Source organism: Achroia grisella, unplaced genomic scaffold (assembly GCF_030625045.1).
Source record: "Achroia grisella isolate CSIRO2021 unplaced genomic scaffold, CSIRO_AGI_Agris_v1 utg906, whole genome shotgun sequence".
NCBI lineage: Eukaryota > Metazoa > Arthropoda > Insecta > Lepidoptera > Pyralidae > Achroia > Achroia grisella.
Window position 1 is genome coordinate 3,131,028 of NW_026713064.1, and position 25,811 is coordinate 3,156,838.

Below are 25,811 nucleotides of genomic sequence, written 5' to 3' on the forward strand. Positions count from 1 at the left end.
ATTATTAAAAGATAATAAAAAAAATACTTACTTCAAAAGATATCGAAGATTAAAACAAAAATAATTATAGTGCGATAGAAAATAGAAAGTTGTTTAGATATAAGATCTAGCCAATTGGTTTACAAATTATAATATGTCTATTAATAGAGAGAGTTACAAAACAACTAAGCGATATACCGGTTTCAGCTTATTACATGTGGAGAATTATTACTATTTCAGTTCTTTTCTCTTAATTTTAGCAATAGATAGTAATTATGTAAATATACAGCGGTTATTATACGGCTATATATATATTTATAATATAACTTTTACAGTAGAGAATTAATTTTATATATATTTTTTTACCTTCTGGAGTAAAAAAATATGGAGAGAAAAGAAACACTGTCATTATAAGAGTGACCGGTTTAAAGATTTAAAATTAGAAACAGTATGTAAAATATTTATGTTATAATATGAATACATCATTTATAGATATTATATACTACTATATGATTCATATAATCACATATCGCCTCGACATTCAGAAATGGACAATAGAACTGTTGGAGAATACAACGTCCACACGTAATAGTATAGTTTAGTCTTACCAAAATAGTAATAGAGTTGCAATTGTTACTTTCCGATTTTTTTATCATACATAGTACAAAGCTGCCAAATTTCGTGGGAATTGGATATGGCGTAAACCACAATTTCATTGATAATAAAAATGAAATATTTTCCTCTAATAAACACTTCAAAACCATCTTACATTTTATATTTAAATGCATTTGTAATGAGTTTCTAAGAATAATAAAAATTTATATATTCTAATATAAAGTTAACTTTTACCCGCGCGGTAATATTTAATTCCCGTTCTCATTCAATTTTGAACGAAAAATCTTTACCTCTCTAATAAATACAGATTTCCTATTTGGAAAGGATAAATATTCATATTTCCTTGAGTGACTGACTAAGACAGCAAGACTATGGACTTTGTAACAAGCCTCAGTATCACCTATTTTAGCCACCAAGCAGTTTCCTTGTAAGCTGTAATTGAAGAAGAAGAAGTGTGGGCGTGAAATAAGGATGTAATCACACCACTAAGTTTCCAGTTTTATATATTACAGGACATTGAGGCCTAAGACCTTAGTCCTCTAGATTGGTAACGTGTGGTGTCACAAGCGTCATGTGATGTCTTATGTATATGGGCGATGGTTGCCACTTACTTTTTCAGTTCTAAAAAAAATAGAAAAGTAGTTCTAAAACTTATAGATAGTGGACTTGGTTTGTATGCTATATATATTATAAACATGTTCTATATTTTAATATTACTTGTTAAAACGCGTTAAATTTCGTCATGAAACTGTTTACACATTACTATTACGTATACCTAATACTCTATTAGCTAGATGTACTAATAGACTATTCAATATTTACATATGCTCAATATTATTATAAATTTATTCTAATTATACTATGCTGCTTCCTATAATAAAAAAAACCCGTCCAAAATTTAATTTCTAGGCCTTTTAGCTAATTTTAATACCGTCATATTAGCGCAAGATTACTGATTATGGAAACTATTAGAGTTACTTGTTAAATTGTTTCCTCTTGTAATAAATATATTAATATGCTGAGAGTCATAGTATCTTAATTTGTATATTAATCTTTCGTATTGAAGGTAATAATTTAGAAACACATTTGAAACGCGTAAGTGTAGAGTTTCTTGTTATTTCTTCTAACCTCAAATTACGTTATGAACTGACGGTAGTAACTTATAAGTGTTTGTGAGACATGAATATAGATATTTTGAGTTTTAATGGTGGCAACTGGTTTATGTTAAGAGACTTTTCGTACCTAGTATTTGGAATCAATCATTCATCTTCAAAACGAATTCGCAGAGCATTATTATTCTATTTTCAGTCGTTTATTATGATTCGCCTGCTCTAGCTATTTTTGTTTCAACCTTCACTCGTTCATCAAACAAAACGTGTTTGATGTCTTGATATACCTACGTATGTATGTATATATTGCTTTTATTATTTTCCAGAATTTAATAATTAATACTCTATGTTCATTTTAAATTTGTAATTACTAATTTTGTTCATGTTTTAGCGATATTTTATTCGATTATGAAATTCACTCTATATACTTTTCCGTAACAAATAGTACGTAAGGAGACATGACCTCCCGAATAGCAACACATGAGTGGGTGTTACGAACGTTGCATGTGTGGTGAGGTGTTTATGAATATAGGTACATAGGTTACTATAGAGACTCTTCAAATATTATAAGAGTTACTTAACAAATCTCCTGTAATAAATTTATGTACGTTGTATTTTACATATTAATAAATAATATATATAACAAAAATATAACGTATAAAAATTAGAAACTACTAAGATTGTCCAATATTAGAGACACCACTTAAGATTTTTAAAACTACCTATTTAATTTGTAAGATTTTATCAAAACATCACCTTGGTGGCCTATGACCTCAACATAAGACTTTTAGCTTGGTTTGACCACTGACACCCAAGTTTTAAAGTGATAAAAAGTAAGAAAGCAGTTACTTCTTATCTATGTATATGAATCTATATTATCTACATATGCGCCGACCAATCCAACACAAAAACTGTAAAATTTTACCAATAGGTTATAAGTTGAGGAACTATATGACATTTTTATCTCTTTTACTTATAAGCGTCGTGAATTTTGTATTATGTATAATATATTTTAATACAATATTTAATCAGTGATAAACATGTCTCTCTGTCTTTACAAAATTAACAGTTTTTTATTTCTCAGTACAACTTTAGTTTTTTGACAAATTTTTATTATCAACCATTCCTTTATTATATATATATTTAGTTTTACCATGACTAAGGAACTAGAATTATATAATAATAATAAATAACTAAAATATTAGCGCTGATGGTTTATATGTAACTCCATGCTAAGCTAGTTAGGCAACCCACACCGCAAAGGTGAATAAGCTTTCACCTTAGGCTATAAAATAATAACATATACAATATTAATATAAATTTATCTAAAATAAAGAATTTTTTATCTTTATATCTATTAATAAAGTAAGTATAAATGTATATTTTTGATAATATGAAATAATATATTAAACATATGAAATGTCATAATAAACACTAATATATTTATTACGGAAGTGACTTCATACGGTGAATATCCGTACAGTAATTATTTTATCGTAGGTAATATAAATAAAGAGTTCGGAACAAGATACGAGAGGAAGCTTTGCATAACCTTGCCCATACTTGCATAACATTGCGTATGTCTCGGCCGTGGCCTTTCAATGATTTTATATGTAAAGCCATGGGAATGACTGAGCTCAACATCGAATATACAAATCTCTCATTTCCTTACTTCATTTGTGATGCATATTCTTAACTGTCTTTTCTTAATTTTAACTATATATAATTTGGCAGAAAAATATTTTATGGATTTTCTTATATTGTACGATACAGCACTGTACAATGGTCGTTTTACATTACTCCACAAATTACAACATTTTTTTACATTATTTTTGATGTTACATATATTTTTTGAATGCACTGCCCACTTATGTGGGCAACCATAGGGCAAACAGAGATTTATATCTCTGTTTGCCCTATGGTTGACTGGAAGAAAATGTCATAAGGTGTTAAGTCCGCCATGTGAGTATTTGAGTATTTTTGTATTACAGTTTTAATCAATAAATTTATATAACACATAAACATATCATTTCCCATTCAGTCTATACTCAAGCATCGTATAATCACATTACCAATTAGTTAGAAAGCAGTTCGAGTCTTATCATTTATACATTAAGAAACATAATACTATTCAAACGGTATACCTACATACGTATGTCACTACAGACTTATATAAGTATTGTGATAGTGATATTCAATTTAGGGTTTTAATACTTATTCAAAATATTCAACAAATACAAATAAATACTGAGTCAGTATATGTAAGAGCCCCTGTACTTCTCTACAACAGTAGTGAAATAAAGGGGCATACACATTAATATCAGTTCCTATTATACAAACAATCTCACGGCCTACCTGGTGGTAAGTGTCGTTGTATATGTATATACATGAAGAGTGCCACGGACACACGTAGATGACTTTTAATAAAGTCTACAGACGTTAATATAATTAAGTGCAGATACAAACAGCAAAAGAGATCAATCAGTCTAAATCCTTACTAATATACTTTAACTTCAGTGTTGCCAGTGATAGTGAGGTAGTAAATATAATCTGCACTAATATATATAATATATGAAAGATTTATATTTTCGTATACAAGTAACGAATAAACACAATGACTACTAGAACGATATGAATATTCTTTCCTAACTAGAATGCTACAATATCCCTAAGTAACTGGAAATGTTTATTACCTATTAGAAAAAAATTAAGAAACCCTACTACCACTTCAATAATGTAACATAAGATGTAAAAAAATATACACCTGTGCGAAACCGGGATGGGCTGCTAGTATGTATATAATATGCACGTATTATGTGAAGACATAAACTGAAACCACAGAATGCTGCCGTTATTTTTAGTAGTCAATTATATGCTAAAACAAGACACATTATTTATGACGGAATAACCACAAATTTCCTATACTTCACGTGGACCAAGCGATCCCTTTAAATATTTAGCCATAGAGAAGCGTATAAAATTCAGGTCAGCAAGGGAACAATGGGTACAGTTAGCTTCGTAAAAATATTAGGAGACAGACGGTCAGTACAATTTTATAAGTGCATAATATAATTACATTTTTATTTTATTATTTAACTAATTATTAATAATGATAAAGTCAATGAAAACTTAAATGTCTATTATGTTTACCATATATTTTTATAAAGGCGAAATCTAAATGATCTATTTAGAAAATATAGAAACAGAGTAATATTAATAATGATCCTGGATAATTTATACAGCGCTATCTAGTCTCAATCTACTCAGAGCTTGTGTTATGGCTACTAGACAATTGATATCAATATTTAAATACATTTTTTTGTAAATACTTACATAATATACATAAAAACACCCAGACCGATACAAACAATCGTGAAATAGTCAACAATACGAAGTTTGGCACCGTGCGAGGTCTCGAACTTGTAACCGTCGGAAGAACGAAAGCGGTATGCTAAACCGCTAGACTACCGAGACTGTCCTAATAAATAATGTAAGACTATATGATAAATTTTGATAATTAGATAAATTATATATAATTATATTCTCTATCAAAAATATTACTACTTATATGACGCTGAGTGTACTATCATTAACCAGGCAGTATATCACGGGAAGTTTATGAGTCGATCGCTATTCGGTAGTGGTCCGTTCATTCATTAGTTACGTTAAATAATTTATGGCCACTTGGACACTCGTGACATAGTAGAGTTACTGTCTGTTACGATTTTTGGTCTTATGTTCGCAGCTTTATAACCTAATTTATCCCCTCCGATCGGCCCCCCGTCCAATACAAACGGGGATCGAAATTACAACAGCCTGAGCCGAGTTTGAAACCTTAGCGGTGCATTTAGACTAAACTCGTATCCGTCAGGCGGGAGTTGGTCTCCAACCGTTTAATAAGTCCTTCCGCAGGTTTGGAGTGTCATCTGCACTCGCCCCCTATCGTGCGGTGAAGCTTCACGGCCAGCTGCGACCTACAGCATTAGAGTAGTCCGAAAAATAAACAATAACACTGACTTATAGATCTACTAGTTGTTAACCGTGTCTTCATTTGAAAACAAACATTCACTGATTAACCTTTATCAGAATATTTTATATTTTATGAGGTAAACGATAGCCTACGAACGTCTTCGTAATCTATTTTAGTAAGTCTATTTTTTTTTATTGGGGGTTTGGGCTATTGTCAGGTTCAGGATTCGCTACCTAGACCCAATACAATCTACAATACAGTTTACCTTTAAAAAAAATTTGCATTTAGACCAACTCAGCCGTTTAGTCCAGACAGACACACTTTAATAATATAAAAATGATAAAATATAAGGTGTATCGTTAGTGCAGACGGGTGCACGTTTCCATAATCATTTATTAAAAAAAACAGCCAGTATCGCTACCGTCATACCATCGTGATATATTTATGTATATGCATTGATACGTAGAGTTGGTCATGACTTTTTGTATAGGTAAGTACATGTGACAATTAGGTTAAAGTATATCGAATAAATTTAAAAGCAATGTATCAGGTGGGCCATTGCAGTGAATATATTATGCATAACAGCTGAGAAGGTCATATAGATTTTTGCCCTTTAATATGATATTTATATGATTACGTATGCATAATTAGTGTATGTTTATGCAAATTTATACTCTAAGATATTTGAATTAAAAGTTACGATAACTTGTTGACCTATATTATTAGGATTTACTTAATTCGAAGAATATTATTTGAAATGAACATAGTTATTATACATATGTATATATTTCATTAACTGTTTAATGTATCCTTAATTACAATACAATTAAGGTCTACTTTATTGATATGTTTATTGTTGTTATCTATCTATTGTTGTTGTTGTTGAATAGGTAGATGATTAATATTCTTAAAAATCAAACAATTACAATAAAAAAAATAGGAAAACGTAAAATAGGTTCAGATTCAGCGAGTAAGCATTTTATATACACAAACAATAATATATTATAGAATTGAGGATTTCTCTTGTTCATGTTATAAAATTTATTATAAGGTAAGATAATTTGATATTATGTGTGTTCGCGTTTTCGTAGATTTACAGTCGAGAAGGATCTAGAATAGTTCCTTATTTGCATAATTTCCCCCTTCTAAAATGATTACTTTGTAATAATAATAATAAAACACCTAAAATAATATTTTATTATGTCATCTTTATCTGAAAGAATTTTATTCTCCGTTAAATACGTTTCTGAGTTCATCGTTTTACATATAAAAAATAAAACATTTCATCTCTGTAATATTGTGCTTAAACATAAAACTATTTAGCATGTAAAAACAATTCTTTGCAGAAATGCAGCGAAAAATATTATCGTGAACGTTTTTACGTCTGAATATGGGTAAGCTGGGCTTGACATGGTAATCTTATTCGTTTACATCAACCGCTTAATTCAATCTTGAGGAGGGTAGGATGGCTATTCTGACAAATTGACATGACCCAACTACACTACATGAACTATTGATATGTTTCGTAATTACAGTTTAGTTTACCGCTGGCTTGGTTTGTGATTGGCAATGAATAATAGTTTTGGGTAAACGGGTTATGATTTGGGATATACAGAAACTGCTCTGAAAGGTATATATTTTATAAATAACTTAAGAATTTCTTATACTAGATTTTTGCTGCGATTTTACTTGCGCTAACTGGATATTTTTCATACATAACAAAATTTTCAAATTCAAACAGAACAATAGAAACATCTTAAATAGTAGAGTACGCAATATGAACACGCATGGTTTTTCAGTGCAACGGGATATACGAGCACACCTCTTCAGACTAACTGCAATACACCTGCATTTCTCCTGGTGTTATGGGTGTCATGGGCGGCATTTTTATAGCCTAGGATCTAACAAGCCCGCAACCTCGTTAGCTCCTATAGGTATAAAAACCTACTGGGATATGCCTGTCATATAGGCATATCCCAGTATATATGTATGAAGAATTGAATTTCAGTTATTTTAGAACAGTTTCTCAGAGAATTCGATCTATGTCAAGTAAGTTAGGTTCATTTTCAAAAGTAGTGAAAATGAATCTCATATTGCTATATTTCATTATATCTGTAGTAAAATTCAGTCTTTTAAAAACTATATTATCTGATGAGTCCTAAAATGTTATCGACCGCAATAATGACTAATGCGTCACAAAGATTTGCATGATTGAGTAGAGTAGAAAAATGTCGGGATTTTTTTGCACTAAGTAGTTGTCACTGTGTTAATGCTAAAAATATGTTGACGATTATAACGACTGTGTCTACAATTAGGCCGCAATAATAAACAACGCTGTTATATCCATTCAGATGATACTACATTAAATATTTGATCGGGTAGATTGATATGTCTAACAAAACGGTTGGTGGTATCGCGCCTTAATGGAACTGAAGTGATAATTATTATAATCTTATATTGATATACAAGTGAATATATAGATTATTATGTGAATAGCTATAAGGTCTATAGTTAAACATGGTATTTTAATAATCTCATATTTTTATATGAATATGATATATTTTTATATTTTAAGATATTTGGAATAGCAAACAAGCTGACGGATAACCTTATAGAAAATGGTAACCGAAGCCTATATACATGCATAGCATCATGAACTTCATATCGTCATGATATTTTATGGGTATGGTACACTCGCTATTCTGGAGAACGGAAGTATCATGCCTATCACTGGCGTATCTCACACTGCAAACTGAAACCATGCTGTTTGTCAACAGAAACAGGAGAGACAGAAGTACCCACGTGGACTAGGTACTTTGTAGATCTACTTTGGTAAATGCTACGAGAATCATAGATCTTATGGACTTCATGATAAAGACTGAACACAATTTTTTTTGTTAAAAATATACATTCAGTGCTATAAAATATCTTGGACACTATAAGTATCAATAGCTAGTAAAAAAATAGATAGCTAATAAATTTCGGGTTGAAATCAAATATTAACAGGGCTTAGATGGTCAATAGTTTTGTAGAAAATCATTTATTCAAATAAACTTACATTTAAGCACTTTTGAATAGTCATAACATTTTTTTTTTAATCTACCGCTCATTCGGAATGCTGTCTCATCACAAGAAGAACAAGCAAGAAACTTGTGTGTTGCTCTTTTAAATAATTTATTCTTACTTACAATTTAAGTTTAAGTGTGTGAATACAAACCACCGATTAGCACTAATCAATAGCAAACAATTAATAAGTAAAACGAATAAATGTAGGCAGCCTAACTCGATTGGATTTGGCTCAGTTTGATTTGATATCGGATGTTGACAATGACATTTACATATGAAGGCACTTTACTTTTACTTTTAGCACTTTCCATCACATTCAGTGTCTTCGACATTCTAATCGTCTAAAAAAATTACCTACATACAAAGTTGTTAGGTAGGTAATTTTTTTACACGATTAGATACACTATATACATTATTACTTTTCTATTTGATACATATAAATATATTTTATATCCAAGTATTGATTTATAAGTCGGTAATTATTTTTCATAGTTTGATAGAAATATACTCTACATATATCACTTCATTGTCAATTGACAATTACGCAATATTGAACAAATGATGGGGTCGAAGTGAAGCCTGCAGTTATCCGGCTATAAATTCTATTTAAGGTGGGTCCGTTATCTAAAACACAGATTTAGTAGTAGGTACATATCTACTGGTTAAGTACATAGAGAAATTGAAATTTTTTGTTGTATTTCTATAAGGAAATGATATTGAAACGTGTTCGTAGGTTTGATTATGCGGCTTAACGAATTCGTTCAATTTTAATTAGATTAGATATTCAATAAAAAAAAACTTTATAAGATCTGTTTATACTGTATTATTAAAAACTTTTATATTGCCATATAAAATATATACTTATATAAATATAAATATATTTTTATGTCATGAAATTAGAAAAAAAATGTTCATGTTGAATAAAAAATATTAGATCTTATAATAAAGTTGTTTCAATTGCATTTTATTTATTTTCATTATTAATATATATTTCTAAATGCATACTTGCAGATTCAAAATGCTCTTCTTTGTCAAAATTTGAAAAAAACCTGAACACTACCGAAATACTAAACTTGGGTGAATCCCTCTAGTCTCATTGAGTAGTTCTATACTGTTATTAATGACGCTGTTTTACCGTAGTAATCCCGTGAGATAAATAAGACAAATATTTTATTTTTATAACACTGTCCCCTTGCGATGTAATTCTATAATATAGAGCAATGTATATTATGTAGACCTTCATAAATATGTTTGAGATGTGGACCTACATCGTTAGATATATGATGCAAGTATGAACTACAATTTATATTCCAGTCTCGCCAAAACTCCTACTTTATGCAAGCTGTAGGTTGTAAGGCATAGGGAAAATCCATATCGTAGACTGATTAAGTATTCCACACAATTTTAAGGCTCTTAAAAATTCCATCCGGTAGAACATAATATACTTATACGAATATGTAATTTATGTGGAAACATCAATCTATCGGTTTTCGTCAAGATGGTAAACGTTCAGTCAATCAGTTTAATATTATTACTGGAAATATACCAACAGACAATACGTAAATATTCTAAATAAATAAAACAAAAAATACGTTAAATTTAGAGTATTTCTTTATAATTATTGTAATAATTGTTTTTTAGTCACATTTGCAAGTTTTAAGGCTTATTTATAGTTCGGAAAACGAGAGAGACGTCTCTATATTTTTTCTTTTATCAACAATATATTATGGTGAATAAGAGTTAGTTGTTTAGCAAGAAGATATTACATAACAAACAGCTTGTAATTAGTACAAAATGATATTATTCATGATAAACCCAATACCTAGACCTATGCATTATCAATATTGGGGTCAGGTTGGATTTTAGATATCTAAAAGAGAAACATGACTAATATACTTGAAACAAAGCAAACATAATACCAATCTATAATTATATTACATATGCCAGTAGATATTATTAATAATGTCAATGTTATCGCATACTACTTTGTAAGTAATAATTTGGGTTAAAATAATAAATTATTATTGATCAATTATTATACTATGTAATAATATAGGAGATAGTATTATTTTTTAGTACAATTTTATTGCTATTGGGCGCAGCCTATACAGCTTCAGCAAACTATAGGGAGCGAATGCATGGCATTTCAAACCCGCGGAAGAACTTATGGAGCGGCTGCACACAAACACCTACTTGACGGCTACGACTTTAGCCTGAATGCACCGCTAGAAATTCGAATCTCAGCTCAGGCAGTCGAAATTTCGATTCCCTTTCGAATGGGATGGGGGGTCGACAGGGGTAGACCTTTTAATGTACTGCGTCTGTTTTGAACGTTACGAAAAAGCAACGTTTACCGCAATGTCAATATTTGATAGTTTCTCTGATTACTCAATTAATGTTATTAACATTATTATTATTATTATTATATGTTATGACATAATAAACAATACTCTTAAATTTCTATAAACGTGGGTTGTTAGGTTGTTTGGTACTGATAGTATCAAAAAAAGTGATCTGGTTTACGAGTAGATACCTAAAATTTGTGATGTTGAATCTGTGACCACGTCTGTTTACCCATTCTAAGTGTTATTTCGTATTTTTAACGTAATTAAGATACTTTATCGCTTTTATCAGCGTCCACGAGGGTTGAGTTGAAAACGTGTTTAGATTTTGCCCGTTATTTATCTATCTGAACTTTTATTTTCTTATCAAGACAAAAACCTTTCTTAAATAATATTTATTTTTAACCATATTTATTATTTAGGTTGTTTCTTACTCAAATATGATTACGTGTTGTGAAAGTCACACGTATTTATGTGATTATGTATGTATGTACGTAGTTAATTTCTGTACCATTCGTATAGAATACTATAATATTTGAACTTTATTAAAAAAATATATGAATAAAATTTAATTAGAATTTTAAATTTATAAAGTTAGCAAAACAAAAGTTCTTCTATTGACACAATACCAAAGAGATTTTGTAGACAATGTAGGTCTTTAAAAAAATATATAATATTTTACTTTTATTATTTACTATATTTATTTACATTACAGATTAAATCCACAACATATAATATATATATATATATATACATAACAAACAAAAAACAATATTTTAAGTTAAGTTAAGTTAAGTATATTAAATTGCAAAAATTACTGTACTGGAGTCCTAAGAAGTAATATAAGTACATAGCTAATTAGATTTAAAGGACAACTGAATTTATTTATGTTGTAATTATGAAGTCTACCCTGATAAATAATTGGGATCAACAACTTAAATATTATTAATATGCATGTATTTTAATGTAATTGTATGTATGTCAAGTATAGTCATTATTTTGTACTCTACTTACGAAATAAACAACATAAGAGCCACATACTAGGGTTTGTTTATAATATGTTAAAAGATAACTAACTTTCAATTATATAAATCAATATTAATTTAATTTTTTTAATCTTATTTCTAGACTAGATATAAATTTCTAATTAAAGTTAATATTCTTCAATAATAATAATATAATAATTCAAGTATATATGCTTGAACAGCTTCATGGACGTTATTTTATGCACCCATGATATCATACTTGCGTTGACATTACGGGAAATTATTATTATTATTGAAGAATATTTACTTTAATTAAATAAATAAATATATATATATATATATATATATTATATATATATATATATATATATATATATATATATATATATATATATATATATATATATATATATATATATATATATAAAGATGTATGTATATATCCATTTCAATTACAAAAAAAAATTTTGAAATAATTTTGCATCCATTTCCTTCTTCCTTCCTTTCCTTCTTAAACTTCACTGAACTATATATAGTATCGTTTAATTTCGGTCGTATTCCACGTGAATTGACGATGTGGAAGCCGCAGGCTTGTTTTTAAAAACGTGTTATTGCATTGATATATTATCTACATGAGCGAGCTTTACTGACAATCCATAAAACCATGGTTTTATCTTTACAATGTCCAATTGTGATTGCTCAATGGGTGTACAAAATTTGCATAAATAAAGTCGTCATCAAACATGATCAAACATCATCTCCATATTTCGTTCCTATGTAGGAATCTAGTCGCTGTCTCTCGGATTAATTATTGTATTGATGTTGTTATTAAATTGACATAAAGTTTTTATGTCGGCAAGAATAAAACTCACAATCGTTGGGAATTAAGTTGAGGTAGTGTACCACTAGACAAATATTATGACAAATATAAGTATAATATGTATAGGTATATATATTTATATAGGTATACAAAGTGTGGTCAGTGTGGAAAAATTCCCAAGAAGCTGGAATAAGGAAAAATAAGTTTATATCTTTCTTTTACATAATAATAATCTAGACTAAAAGACTGGTTATGGTACCATGACCTCGTTTTTATTGCGTAATTTAGCATTACAACTGCGGGTTCTGAGCAGCAAGATCAAGGCGACTGTGACAATTTAAGTACAAACTCACGTACAGAATTTGGACAAATAATTATAGACAGAGAACGTCAACACTGTCACACGGAACGAAACTCATCAGTCGGATTCGATACGATTGTCAGAACCAACTAGGTATGATGATTTAATGTAACGAAAATCGATTTAGTTCAACTGAAAGTGGTCAATTATATTTATGTTTTTACTGCGGAACACTCAATAAAATTTTGTTTCGGCATTTATTCAAATTGTTTTACTATTGAACTGATGTATTTATGCTTACTTCCTTAAATAGCATAATAAGATATATATAGAATGAGGAATAGTGAGCTGTCATTGAAAGTTTAGACACAAATGAGAAAATTCCTATTAATATTATAAACGCGAAAGTTTGTGAGTATGGAAGGATGGTTGTTACTCTTTCACGCAAAAAGTACTGAACAGATTTTTATATAACTTTACAGTAATATAGCTTATACATCAGAATAACACATAGACTATAAATTTAATGCGAGTGAAACCGCTAGTATTAAATATTCTTACTTCGTCGCGACATAAACGCAAAGTGAATAATCACTTCACATTACAGTATTTATTAAAATACTAAATAGTAATGTGACAATGGTATACCACACTAAAGGACCGCAGTTGCCTGATGACGTGAATGATGCGTACGAATCTTGTACGATCAATATATATATTTTTTAACCCATTTGTATTTGGAAAATCCAAATGCAACACAGCGCAATTAAAAAATAATGAAATAACGCATTATTCATATTCATTTACATCTAATTATATTAACATGGTAATAAAACTTTATCTGTATAATTATGAATCGTAAATACAATGCAATGATTTTATTACGTCTATGTGTAATACAAAGTAATGAATTTTTCCCCATCACACATCTGTGAATTAACTATGCATATAGGATTATAGGTACTAATAAATAAACTAATATGCAACAATGTATATTATGATAAAAATGCTATTCCAGATTCCATACAATGATATTTTTTTATTGTTTATTAATTTTTGAAAAAATATACTGAAGAACGATGATGATCACAGTAGTATAAAACTGTGTAATAATGCACTGCAAATAGGTTTCTGTACGGTAATAATCACACTGAGTCTTGTGCACCATCTACTTCAAACTAAGCAGAGCTTTTCGCGAAGTAGACTTCGTTTAAAGTCATCAACATAACTATTTAGTCTGCTAATCTACTTGGTAGCTAAAATAGGTAAGATAGAATTTCACCTATTTTATCTACCAAGTCTTGCTTGCTCTTGATTGCTGCGTAGGATGTGTTTCGGTTGAAGGGTGAGATAAGCTGTCGAAATTACAGGGTACGGAGGTATAGCATCTCAGTAGTAGTGGCAACAGTTCTATAAACGTCAGATGATGAGGTGAAGTCCGTACTGCTGTGCATGTATATAGATGAAATTTACCACTTACCGCCAGGAGTTGGACAAAAATATATGTAAAGTAATCATGTTCTTATATTAACTGAGCCTCGTTTATTACTCTATGGCAGGCCTCATTCTATTTATCAAATTAAAAAGAAAATGATTTGTGATTTGAAACCACACTACTTCGGAAGTCGTAGAAAGTAATTTATATTTATTCATGTTTTGCTTTGCAAAAAATCTATGTACTAATTTATTACATTACATAAGAATGTATTCACAAAACCACTCTTAAATTTTAATTTATAGTTGTCCTTCTTTGAAGTCGATTGAAGGTAAAAAGGTGTATCTGGTGAAGTCCATACCAGTAGCACAGATAAGATACTATTACATACCAACAGGTAAACCATTCATCTTTGCAAACGGGGAGAAATATTATTATATTATATAGAAATATTTATCTGTTTAAATTTTTATTATTTAAACAGTCATTGTACTCTATTCAATTACAGTATGGAGTTGTGCGATTGATTTATTTTATGTATCTACGTACATCCTATAATGTATAGATATTTATTATTTATTATATTTTCTTAACTGCATCTAGTGTAAATGTACATATGTGTAATGAGTAAATTTTTATTCTTTTTCGTTCGGTAGACAATAGAATCTCTAAGAAAATTAATTATGATAAATATAATGAGTAATTACTTAAATACCTACAATTGTGAATATATGATAACAAAATTTCTATATGACGGCTTCAGTGGTTTAGCAAACCGCTTTACTTCCAATGGTCGCGGATTCGATTCCCCACCGTCGACCCGCGACCATCGGAAGTAAAGTGGTGTGCAACACCGCTAGACAACCAAGGCCGTCGAATAATTATATATATTTAACTAGCTTTTGCCCGGGATAAATTAACACGATCAAACGTGTTAATTTATCCCGTTAGGGGTGGAATTTATCAAAATCCTTTCTTAGGGGATGTCTTCGTCATAGTAGCTTTATGCATGCAAAGTCTCAGCCCGATCGGTTTAAGATTGACAAAGTTTCATCCCCTATTTTATCCCCTTAGGGGTAGAATTAATCAAAATCCTTTCTAAGCGGATGCCTACGTCATAACATCTACCTGTATGCCAATTTTCAGCCCGCTCCGTCTAGTGGTTTGGGCTGTGCGTTGATAGATCACTACGTCAGTCACCTTTAAGATATATATATTTAGATATATTATTATTTCGAGCGTAGAATACATGTAGCGAGTTACCAAAATGATAAAAGTATGATCAAATATGGTATGAAAAGGATGCATTATTCATGATTTTATTATACTCTATCCTTACATGTAGCTCATATCTTATACTAATGTAATTTGCTTTCTCTGTGTACCTGACTAGTAGTAATAAGAACAGATTAAAAAGACAAAAATATTCTGCAATTTCAAATTGGGTATGAATTTACTAAAAATAGACAATCTAATAAGTTGTCCCTGATTTTAGTTTTAAACTCATAATTTTATTATTATACCAGATTATACTACGCGCTGAAGTATTTTGATTGTAGATTATCACGCACAAGGGCAGAGTTCGGAGGTAAGGTTGAAATAATCGATATATACATACAATGTAGGGTGAATTGTATAAAAAATCGTATAGTTTGTCAAATTAGTGTTGTTTTGGTATAATTTTTAGCTTACATAATTAGGATGCACAAAAGTATCGAATGCAAACAACAACACATCTACTTTCACTAGTCCTAATTGGAATGTCAGTATAAACTGTAATATTTCTTTTAATGTATTGGCTGATAATTTAAAAAATAAATAAAATGTTATCTACCTTATATACAGAGCGATGATATCACAAATGTAACTATATGTTGTTTTATTTAATTAATCACTAATCACATATGAGTAAATCATTAAATTAATAATTCGCTAACACAAAGCACTGATTCAGTTGTTGAATGACCAATGTGTGTTACACTTGTCATAACACGACTATAGGACCCGACCGCCATCAGGCCGAATGTCAGTGGTCCGTTTTTTCTGACCGTACGACTCAAACGATAGCAGACAGACACACAGAAAAACGTATCCTATCCGCTTGTGTGACACATGTGGTATAATAGTCTTGGCGCACTATTAGTTTTTGCATCTAAATTTCGTTGTTTCAAACATTTAGAGACTCATGTAGGAAATGTCATAAATGTTATTTAAGTACATACCTAAAATGTTTTGTTACACAAATCCGTACTAATGATATAAATTGCGAAAGTGAAGCTGTCTGTCTATTAGTTACCGTTGCTCGACTAAACGGCGAAACAGATTTTAATGAAAGATGTGAAATCATATCACGGATATGTATATTTTTTCTAAATAGCAGATAAAGTCATGGGATACACTTAGTATTATATTATGTTATCTGTGGTATTAATAATGTTAAAGTATATCTGTCTGTCTACCTCATCATGACAAAACGGCTGTACCGGAGAATCAGTCGTGGATAAACCTACCCCTGTCTCTAGGATTAATTTCTGAATGTTATCAGTGTATTAAGTACACCGGAAATTAATCAGAAACAGAGGGGAAGGGAATTGTTAGTAATGTGGATGGGTGACCCCTTTGCTAGCAATGTACCATGTCAAGTTGGCCACGCGGTTCCTCCTGGAATCCATCGTAATAAATTTCTCGTGAACTTACCATGATGTACTAACCGACCTGACCTCATGTTCATCATCATCTTCCACTGGCGCCTTGCCAGCATATATCGTTAGCGCAGGCGGACGAACCATACTGTTATCGTCCATTCAAAAAAATAGAAAAATAGACATATAACAACAACATGTACAACACAAAGTTTTATTTGGTTACAAATAATTTTGAACCCATGCCATTGTAAATCGGTATGGTAAACCACTGGGCAATGCAGCTTACATTACTTTATTACTTACATTTTTTTATTACAATGAATTAACTTTTTTTATTTTATTCCATTGTATATATCCCTGCAATGGAATAAAATAAAAAAAGTTAGCTTAATTAAGTCAGCGCTAAGTCATTGTGTATATTGTCGCGGTTTTTTTCAATGACTAATAAATTTTATGTGTATACGTATGCAAAGTGGTTCAACCAGAGCTTTGTTTTAGCGTTTTTTTTTTGCTTTCAGATGATTCTACATCGCTTGAAGGTTTTAATTCGGCCTACATTTTGAATACAGTTATATGATGTCATACAAAAGCAATATTCAGTTATAAATTTAATAGAATGCTGGCTCTAAGCAGTGGTTTTAACTGTTTTATATAATAAAAATATCATACTAATATTATAAACGTGGAAGTTTGTGAGTGTGGAATGATGGATGGATCCCTTTCACGCAAAAACTATTGAATTGGTTTTAGTGAAACTTTACAATAATATAGTAAGATCAGGGTAACATATATTTCAGGTGAGTGAAACCGCGGGTATAGCTAGTTGTAAATAAATGCGCAATATTCCTCTTCAAGATTAGCAAACATTTAAAAATTTAATTACTATTGAGAAGTAACTCAATTTAAATATCTTTAAGAACTATCTCTATTATATTAATATGATTAAATATCATACGTGTAAGTAATACTCTTGACTACAGTACATATGAAACCCTTCCTTTTGAACCTGAGTTGCACGAGAGAGTGGAGATCAAAGAATATCATGCCATAAAAATGAAGGAATACTCTAAATAAAATGTACATCATGCCTGTAAACCATCTTATAAGATTTATATACTCTTTTAGGGCGATTTTCTGCATGTTAGTGGATGTCTTGTTGGCTTTCTGTAGTCTAGCGGTTTAGCACTGAATTCTGATGGTCGCGGGTTCGATTTTTTGGACGACGCAAACATTTGTATTCATGAGTACGATGGTTTGTATCGGTCTGGGTATTTAATACATATATATATTATGTATGTATTAACAAATAAAAAAAAATAGTATATCTATCAGTTTTCAAGTAGGTGCCCATAACACAAGCTCTCCTTATCTTGGGACTGGATAGCGCTGTATGAAGTGTCCAGCGTAATTATTATAATCTTAATGATGGTTAGAAACATGCTTATTTAAATAAATCCTATTATATATGTAAAATAAATACCTATAGTTAAAATTATTATAAGTAGGATTAGGTTTTATATGGTATACACGTGTTATAATTAAAAATATATTGTAATGCGTGAAATTTGAGTACTATGAAATACAACCTCTGTTACAATACGACCCATATTAGTTCATATGACCTCTTTTTTTATGTAACCAAAATACCAACCAATTGACAGCATATGTGCATATATACAATATTTGACAAAAAAATATTAATATAATAAATATACAAGAACAGAACAACAGACACCCAGTCTGTATGTAATGCCCACTCTATTCCCATTCCAGAGGACAAGGCTTGTCAAGCTAGCTGCTTAGAGGCTGAAATAAGTTAGACTGAGGTACCTACGCAATTGACTTTATTCAAAGTCTACAACAGTAATACTCGGATCTATATACATAGTTAGGTACATATTATTATATATGTAGTTACAAAAGTAATAGGAAGTAACAAACGTTTAAGTGAACTTATTTGTTTATTCACGTGTAAAAAAAATATTTGTACGATTTTAATATGCTTACTTGTCACAAGTGTAATAATGACAAAGTTAAATAAGACAAGCTACTTTAAAATATTAATTCGAGGCTGGTCATTGTTTGAATTAGATATGTCATAAAAATACAGCCGGACTAATCTGGCATTTATCAGGTAACCAATAGATCATCCTTCAGATGAATAACTGCACATTAACATTTTAAAAGAGCGATCTGATTATTATTATTTCAATTTCATAAAGTATGTAATTTTAAGTTACATTAGTTTAAATTTAATAAACCTTGTACCTCTAAGCGATACAGAGCTGTACTGTAACTTTAAGTGTTATTACATAAATGGAATTATTTTTATAACCTTATGTTAAAGTTATAAAATAAAAAAAATCTAAATCAGAGAACTCTGTAAAATGTTATGCATGCACTTGATGAGTGTATGATTAATGCTATGCAATTTTTTTAAATGGCAGAGAATCTATAACAGAACTCCGAAAACAGGTAATTTGCTTATCTTTGGTTTTTTTTCAAAGAAATAGACAGGGTCATCTTTCAAATTTATCCTTTTCCACTTTCCCTGATCGATCTACCTACATTGATCTTCCAATTGATTTATGGTTGGTTTCGGAGATTTTGTGTTTAGTGATAGATAGACTAATATCAGTGCTAAAGTGTTTATTTCCTCATAAATATATATATAATAGAAAATATATGATTACGTTGGTCTGTAAAGAGACATTGCTATTGAGAACGTTACACTTATACAAAGTTAATAAAAGTAAGTACTAAATTAATTAGGCGACCAGCAAGATCAGTTTTTTTTATTAGGGTATAATAATTGATAAGAAGTTTATTTCTTTAAATACTTGTAATATATATAAATAAATCAATGAAGAAAGACACCTACTAATCTGTTCCTAAGTAATGACACAATACATATATACACAATAGATAACTTGTATTACCTACAATATAGTTAAATAAAATATAGGTAGATACCAACCAACAATTCTACCCACAGATATGGATTAAATATACAATAAATTACCACTGAGTAATGAAATCTCCGAAATCATAAACAATGCAGTTTGAACTGACTTTCCTTAAACGTGAGAATAATAAATGAGTTACTACCAGATTTCACAGTATCGGAAATAACTGATTTGTCGTCATCACGTTGAATCCCTATAATTGAATTAATATATGCATTGAAACAAGTAAAAATAATATTCTTACTGATGGAATATTCAGCCGCACTGGAGCCCAATGTCTTCGCAACAATCCCACGCAGCTTCATATTGTATAACTGACCACTATACCTTAACTTCATATTATCAACTTTTACACGTAGAAAGCTGGTACACACAGCGCACATCGAACGAAAACAGCAAATTAAAACACGTCATGCTTGCTTTAAAGTAGATATAACACTGAGTAAGTGGCAGGTGGCAGTTAATCGAACTCGAATTAATTTTGTAGGATAAATGTATTCGATAAATTAATATTTAAATGGGCTTGAAGACGTGCGCGCAGCTGATGTCAGTTTACGAAAGTGACTTGGCAAAGTGAAATGTGAAGTGTGAAATTTTAGTATACCTATCCTGTTCCTATTTTATGTATACCTATGTGATGAAATACTGTATTAATATAGTAAGATTTAGAACGAATACTGCTATTATTGCATATTACGGCGCAAACTATGGAATAGCATTTTATAAACGCCTATTAAGTTTAGTGTACGTATGTTGTATTAAAAATCTACATATTGTACTGCTAATAAGCTTTGATTTTGAAGTAGGTACTTGATAATACTTGTCGAGGTTGATCAATGAGGTCAAGCAACGGTGTCTTTGTATAGTCTTTGTATAGGTGACTGCATTGTGGTAGGTGTGTTAGAAATTGAGAGTTTCAGTTTAATGTGAGATTTTATAATTATTCATGTGTAGATAAACATCACGGTCAGAAAATTGTAGGTATAAAAATACCTATTGTTGCTGAAATAATAATATCTAAATATGTAGGAGATCTAACTTCGCTCTATTGTGTTTTGTCATGAAACGCGTTTATCTTGTTAAACCGAATTTTCACTGAGATAAATAAACACGGAACGCAAACAAATTCAACGCGTGGGCGCCCTCTGAATGTTGCTGAAGTTTGTATTGCGCGGTCACGTGATCGAACTAGTATAAAAGGTAGAACATTTTTTCTAACCGATTTAAAAATGTATACGTTTCGAATTCGAATATATTGTATAATTTATAAATACACTAGCTACCCCTCCGGGCTTTACACGGATGCATTACAAATCTTTAAATTCGTCGGCTTGTTCTATACTATAACAGTCATGTATCCTCTTGAATCTCACTATATCCAGCTGCAGCTACTTTGTTTAATACAAAAAAAAGTATAGATTAGAAAATCGTGGTCCCGGGATTTACTACCGACTATGGCCTACGGATGTTGTAAGTACAAATCTGACGGACACCAAAAAGCATTGTGTCTCAATACCTATACATTTCTGATTTTCTGGTAACGGAAACAACGCTAAGAAAGAAAGTACAAATAATTAAACGAAATCACAGCGGTAGTTTCGCTTCTGCAATGTTGGTTTTAAATAGACTGAACTAAATGCGGCTATGTCAGATGTTATGTTCATCAACGTTGACAGTCCCCAATGTCTCTGACTACACCATCTGGGATAATAGTCATGAATATTAGAACTACAATGAGTATCACTGGCAGTTCTGTATATTGTTTATCCATATTTAAAGTATGACTTTTATATATTATTTTGTTCTACACTTCTATAACTACGTTCTGCTGAATTAAATGAAAATATTTCTATTTTGTATCATTTATTATTACTGTGAAAGTATGTGTGTGTTCTATAAATACAGGTTTTAGATTGGTATATCCTTACTAACTCTGTTAAATACAAAGTTTGTGCCCGCAGTTATTATCGCTAGATAACAGTCGTTAAGTCAACTCGGAGGCTTTTGAGCTACTTGGAAACTTAAATAGTGTGGTTGGTCACTAATTATTGTTATTCGTCAAACTGGTCTGGTCGCTTAAGGGAAACCTGATCCTCTTTATGTCCATCAAAGCAAAGGTCTAGGTGAAAAGATATCGGGATTATCATTTTGAAGTATTACTGCATATCGTATTCTCTCATAATACAATTTGCCTATGTGATCTATTATTTCTACAGATACCTCCTTGCTTCAATTTCATATTTTTTATTAAGAAAATACCCAAGAAACTATTTACTACTATTATTTTTCGTTTATCGTAAAATCTTTATGACCTTGCAAACAGCATAGTGATTGCAAAATATTTATCCAAATTAGTAAAATTTTAGTGAAAATATTACCTAACATACAGAAAAATTTTAATGTATTTTTTACTTAAATCCCAATTAGTCATTTTGTATTTGTATGAACTTTTCGCTATAGCGTAAACATCGCTTAACATAAAATGAAATAAAAATCTAAAAACCTTCTTTTCGTAGAAAGATCATTATAAATCTCAATTCATTTTAGGTGAAAATTTATTAATTTCATAATTCTTTCCTACATAATTTTATCTTTGTAAGAATTTTGCGTAATACAAGTAGTTTAAAGTGTTTTAACTAAGTGGGTTAGTATTTTCTTGACCCAATACTTGGCTCCGATCTTAAGCAAACATTCATACAAATGGTGTTTACTGTGCCGACGACCCCAGTTGATTTATGTTGCAATGTAATACGCTACTAGAAACAGTCGGAGTTTAAAATGAAATGAAAGCTTAAAGTAGGAAGTATCTACTTATAATCAAACGAAACTGCATATAATTGTCCTGATACGTAATGTTATTCTTTGAAGCTTTTACGGAGATGCGATAGTTTCTGTACATTTTAAGTATAGAAACGAGTACACATTGCACAACCAATACTGAACTGTTTTAACTCAAATCGCAAATTTCTGAGAATGTTAAATAAAAAAAAAACTATTATCCATTACTTGTAGTTTTAGATTTAACACAGTTTAATGCGTATTATATTATACATTTATGAAATTGTCTAATTCAATTGTTAGTTTTAGTAGTTTCAATTACACTATAAATTACTTCTTATGATTATTTTTTCATTTTAAAAGAACTTGTAAAGTATAACATGAAAACAAATTCTATAATTGTAATTAACGACCTATTTAAAAGAAAATGACAACATGTATAGTTTGTTAGCGTCACAAACTTAACAATAATATACAATGACGGGGCAGGTACAAGTATATCCTCTATTCGTTACCATTCCTGAGGATTACGGCGTCATGCATCTGTGCACACAGATGTTTAACGTCGTAATTCTGTAGGAATTCTATTGAGACATCTCCTCTTCAAACCGAAACATATCTTATTGTTGTTACACAGTAGAAATATGTGAGTCAGACACACATTTATACAAAAACCTCCTATAGTATTGTGGAATTTGATTTGGTTCATTGCAATTTTTTTAGGACAATGAAATCAAATTAAAAAGTTTTATTATGTTTGATGGCCTCGGTGGTCTAGCGCTTTAGCATTACTTCTGCTGGTTGGTGGTTTGATATCTTTTTTTCGGTACAAACATTTGTATTCATGAATATCGGTTTATATCGGTCTGGGTGTTTTCATGTAGATTGTATTTCATGTACATCATGCTTCATGTATTTCATGTACACATTTACTAAAAAAAAATAACACAGCTCTGCTTAACTTCGGACTAGATAGCTTTGTGTTGACGATAAATTGTCCAGGCATGTAATCTGATATTATTAGAATTAGAATAATATAATATTAATCTTATTTTACTTGTAGTGTTAATTATCAATTTTGTTATTAATAATTAAGATTACAAGTAAGATTCATATTTGAACTAAATTAAGAAAGATCATGTTGAAAAATTAACTTTTTATAAAAAAAATCTCACGATATTTTAAGTAGTCGAATTATAAAGGAATTTATAGATTAATTATATCATTTATTTCTTTAAAAAAGTCCTGGTCCTTTGGAGAGCATAATATATGAATACTATTCAGGTATACAGATGATGGAATGTGAAATTTCTATATCTTTAATATAGATACTCAAACAAAATGACGTGTCCTATTACTGCTTGTTTGTTCGGAAATGAGGCATAAAATTTCGACTGAACTTTAATGGCGTACAGTGTTTCAAAGCTTAAGATTAGTCCTTAAAATAATTACGTTTCTCTATTCCCTCGACAAATGGAGTGTGAGGCTCTGAGGATAACATGGATGAGCCTATCTACCCTATTTAGTTTAGCGAGCATACATGAAACAAGCTATGTAAGTTGATGTGACTAGTATAAAAACACTTATGTAACCTATAAAAAATATTATATGTGTACTAGCTGTGCCCGCGGTTTCACCGCATAAATCTTGTAGCTCATGTATTGTTCTGAGGTATAAGCTATATTACTGTAGTTTTTGCATGAAAGAGTAGCAAACATCCATCCATCTATCCATCCATACTCACACATTTTCGCGTTTATAATATTATTAAACTAGGTTATTGCACTTGATGTTGCTGTTTTCTGTACTACTAATATTATAAGGAGAAAGAGCGAAATTTGTCTTGAGGATCATAATCCTCGGAATTACTGCACTGCTTTGAGAATTTCTTTCATACTTTAAAAGTAAATTATATCAATGTAATATAGGCTATATATTATGTTAATATATACAAAACTCACAAAGTTATATAGTCACTAGTTATATAATCAAAATATTCGTATTCCTATAAAGCATTAAAATAATATTAAAAAGAAGCGTCAATAGTGTTTAAAAAACAACAAAGAATAACAAGTGAACCCTTTTTATTTTTTCAGATAACACGACGGAAAAATTCCTTTCCGCTCCACTGGTTTTCTTGTTCACGCGTAATACCATATGTCGTTTATAAGAAGATATTATATAATACAGTTGTTCTATTCACAGACTATTTGATTCCGATTAATTTCTAACATAAAATAACTTGTAGAGTGGTGTTGATCAAGATTTATTTAATTTGTCATATGATGTCGAGAACAATAATTTTCACAGTAATTACGATTGTGGTTTTCCGTATTGTTATAATGAAATACGGACTTTAATAATAGTGATTCCCTGTAATTTTATAGAAAATATTGCAAAGTTGAAACTACATATACACCTACTCTGAAACAGGTCAATTGGCATATTAGATGATTTCACAGTTGAATGAAAAATTCATTAAATAATAACATAATACCCCTGAACAATTCACATAGCGCCATCTAGCCCCAAGTTAAGCAAAGCTTGTGTTATGAGTAAGAGGCGAGGTTTTTTTTTTGTAAATGCATACATAATGTACTTAGAAAACACCTAGTCCAGTGCATACAAATATTTGTACTGTACACGGGTTCAAACCTGCGACCATCGGACGCACGGTGGTGTGGTAGTGTGCTAACCCGCTATACCACTGGGGGGAAGGGGATTGTTATTAATGTGGACTAATGATCCCATTGCTAGCAATGTACCATGTCAGGTCGACCTCCACGCGGTTCCCCCTGG

The 25,811-nt window shown here is 30.4% G+C and overlaps 1 protein-coding gene across 6 annotated transcripts in view; it reads right to left on the bottom strand.

The window, feature by feature from the left end:
• LOC131853724 (potassium/sodium hyperpolarization-activated cyclic nucleotide-gated channel 2) overlaps positions 1-25,811 on the bottom strand; it is a 198,963-nt gene that overhangs the window by 66,126 nt on the left and 107,026 nt on the right. The window contains exon 1 of one of the 6 annotated variants that reach the window (XM_059204739.1): positions 20,479-20,765. The exons of the other annotated variants lie outside the window; for them this stretch is intronic. Coding sequence (XP_059060722.1) covers positions 20,479-20,617 — 139 coding nt within the window. The 5' untranslated portion in view covers positions 20,618-20,765. Of the gene's footprint in view, positions 1-20,478; positions 20,766-25,811 lie in introns of those variants that run through there. 6 annotated transcript variants of the gene reach the window in all.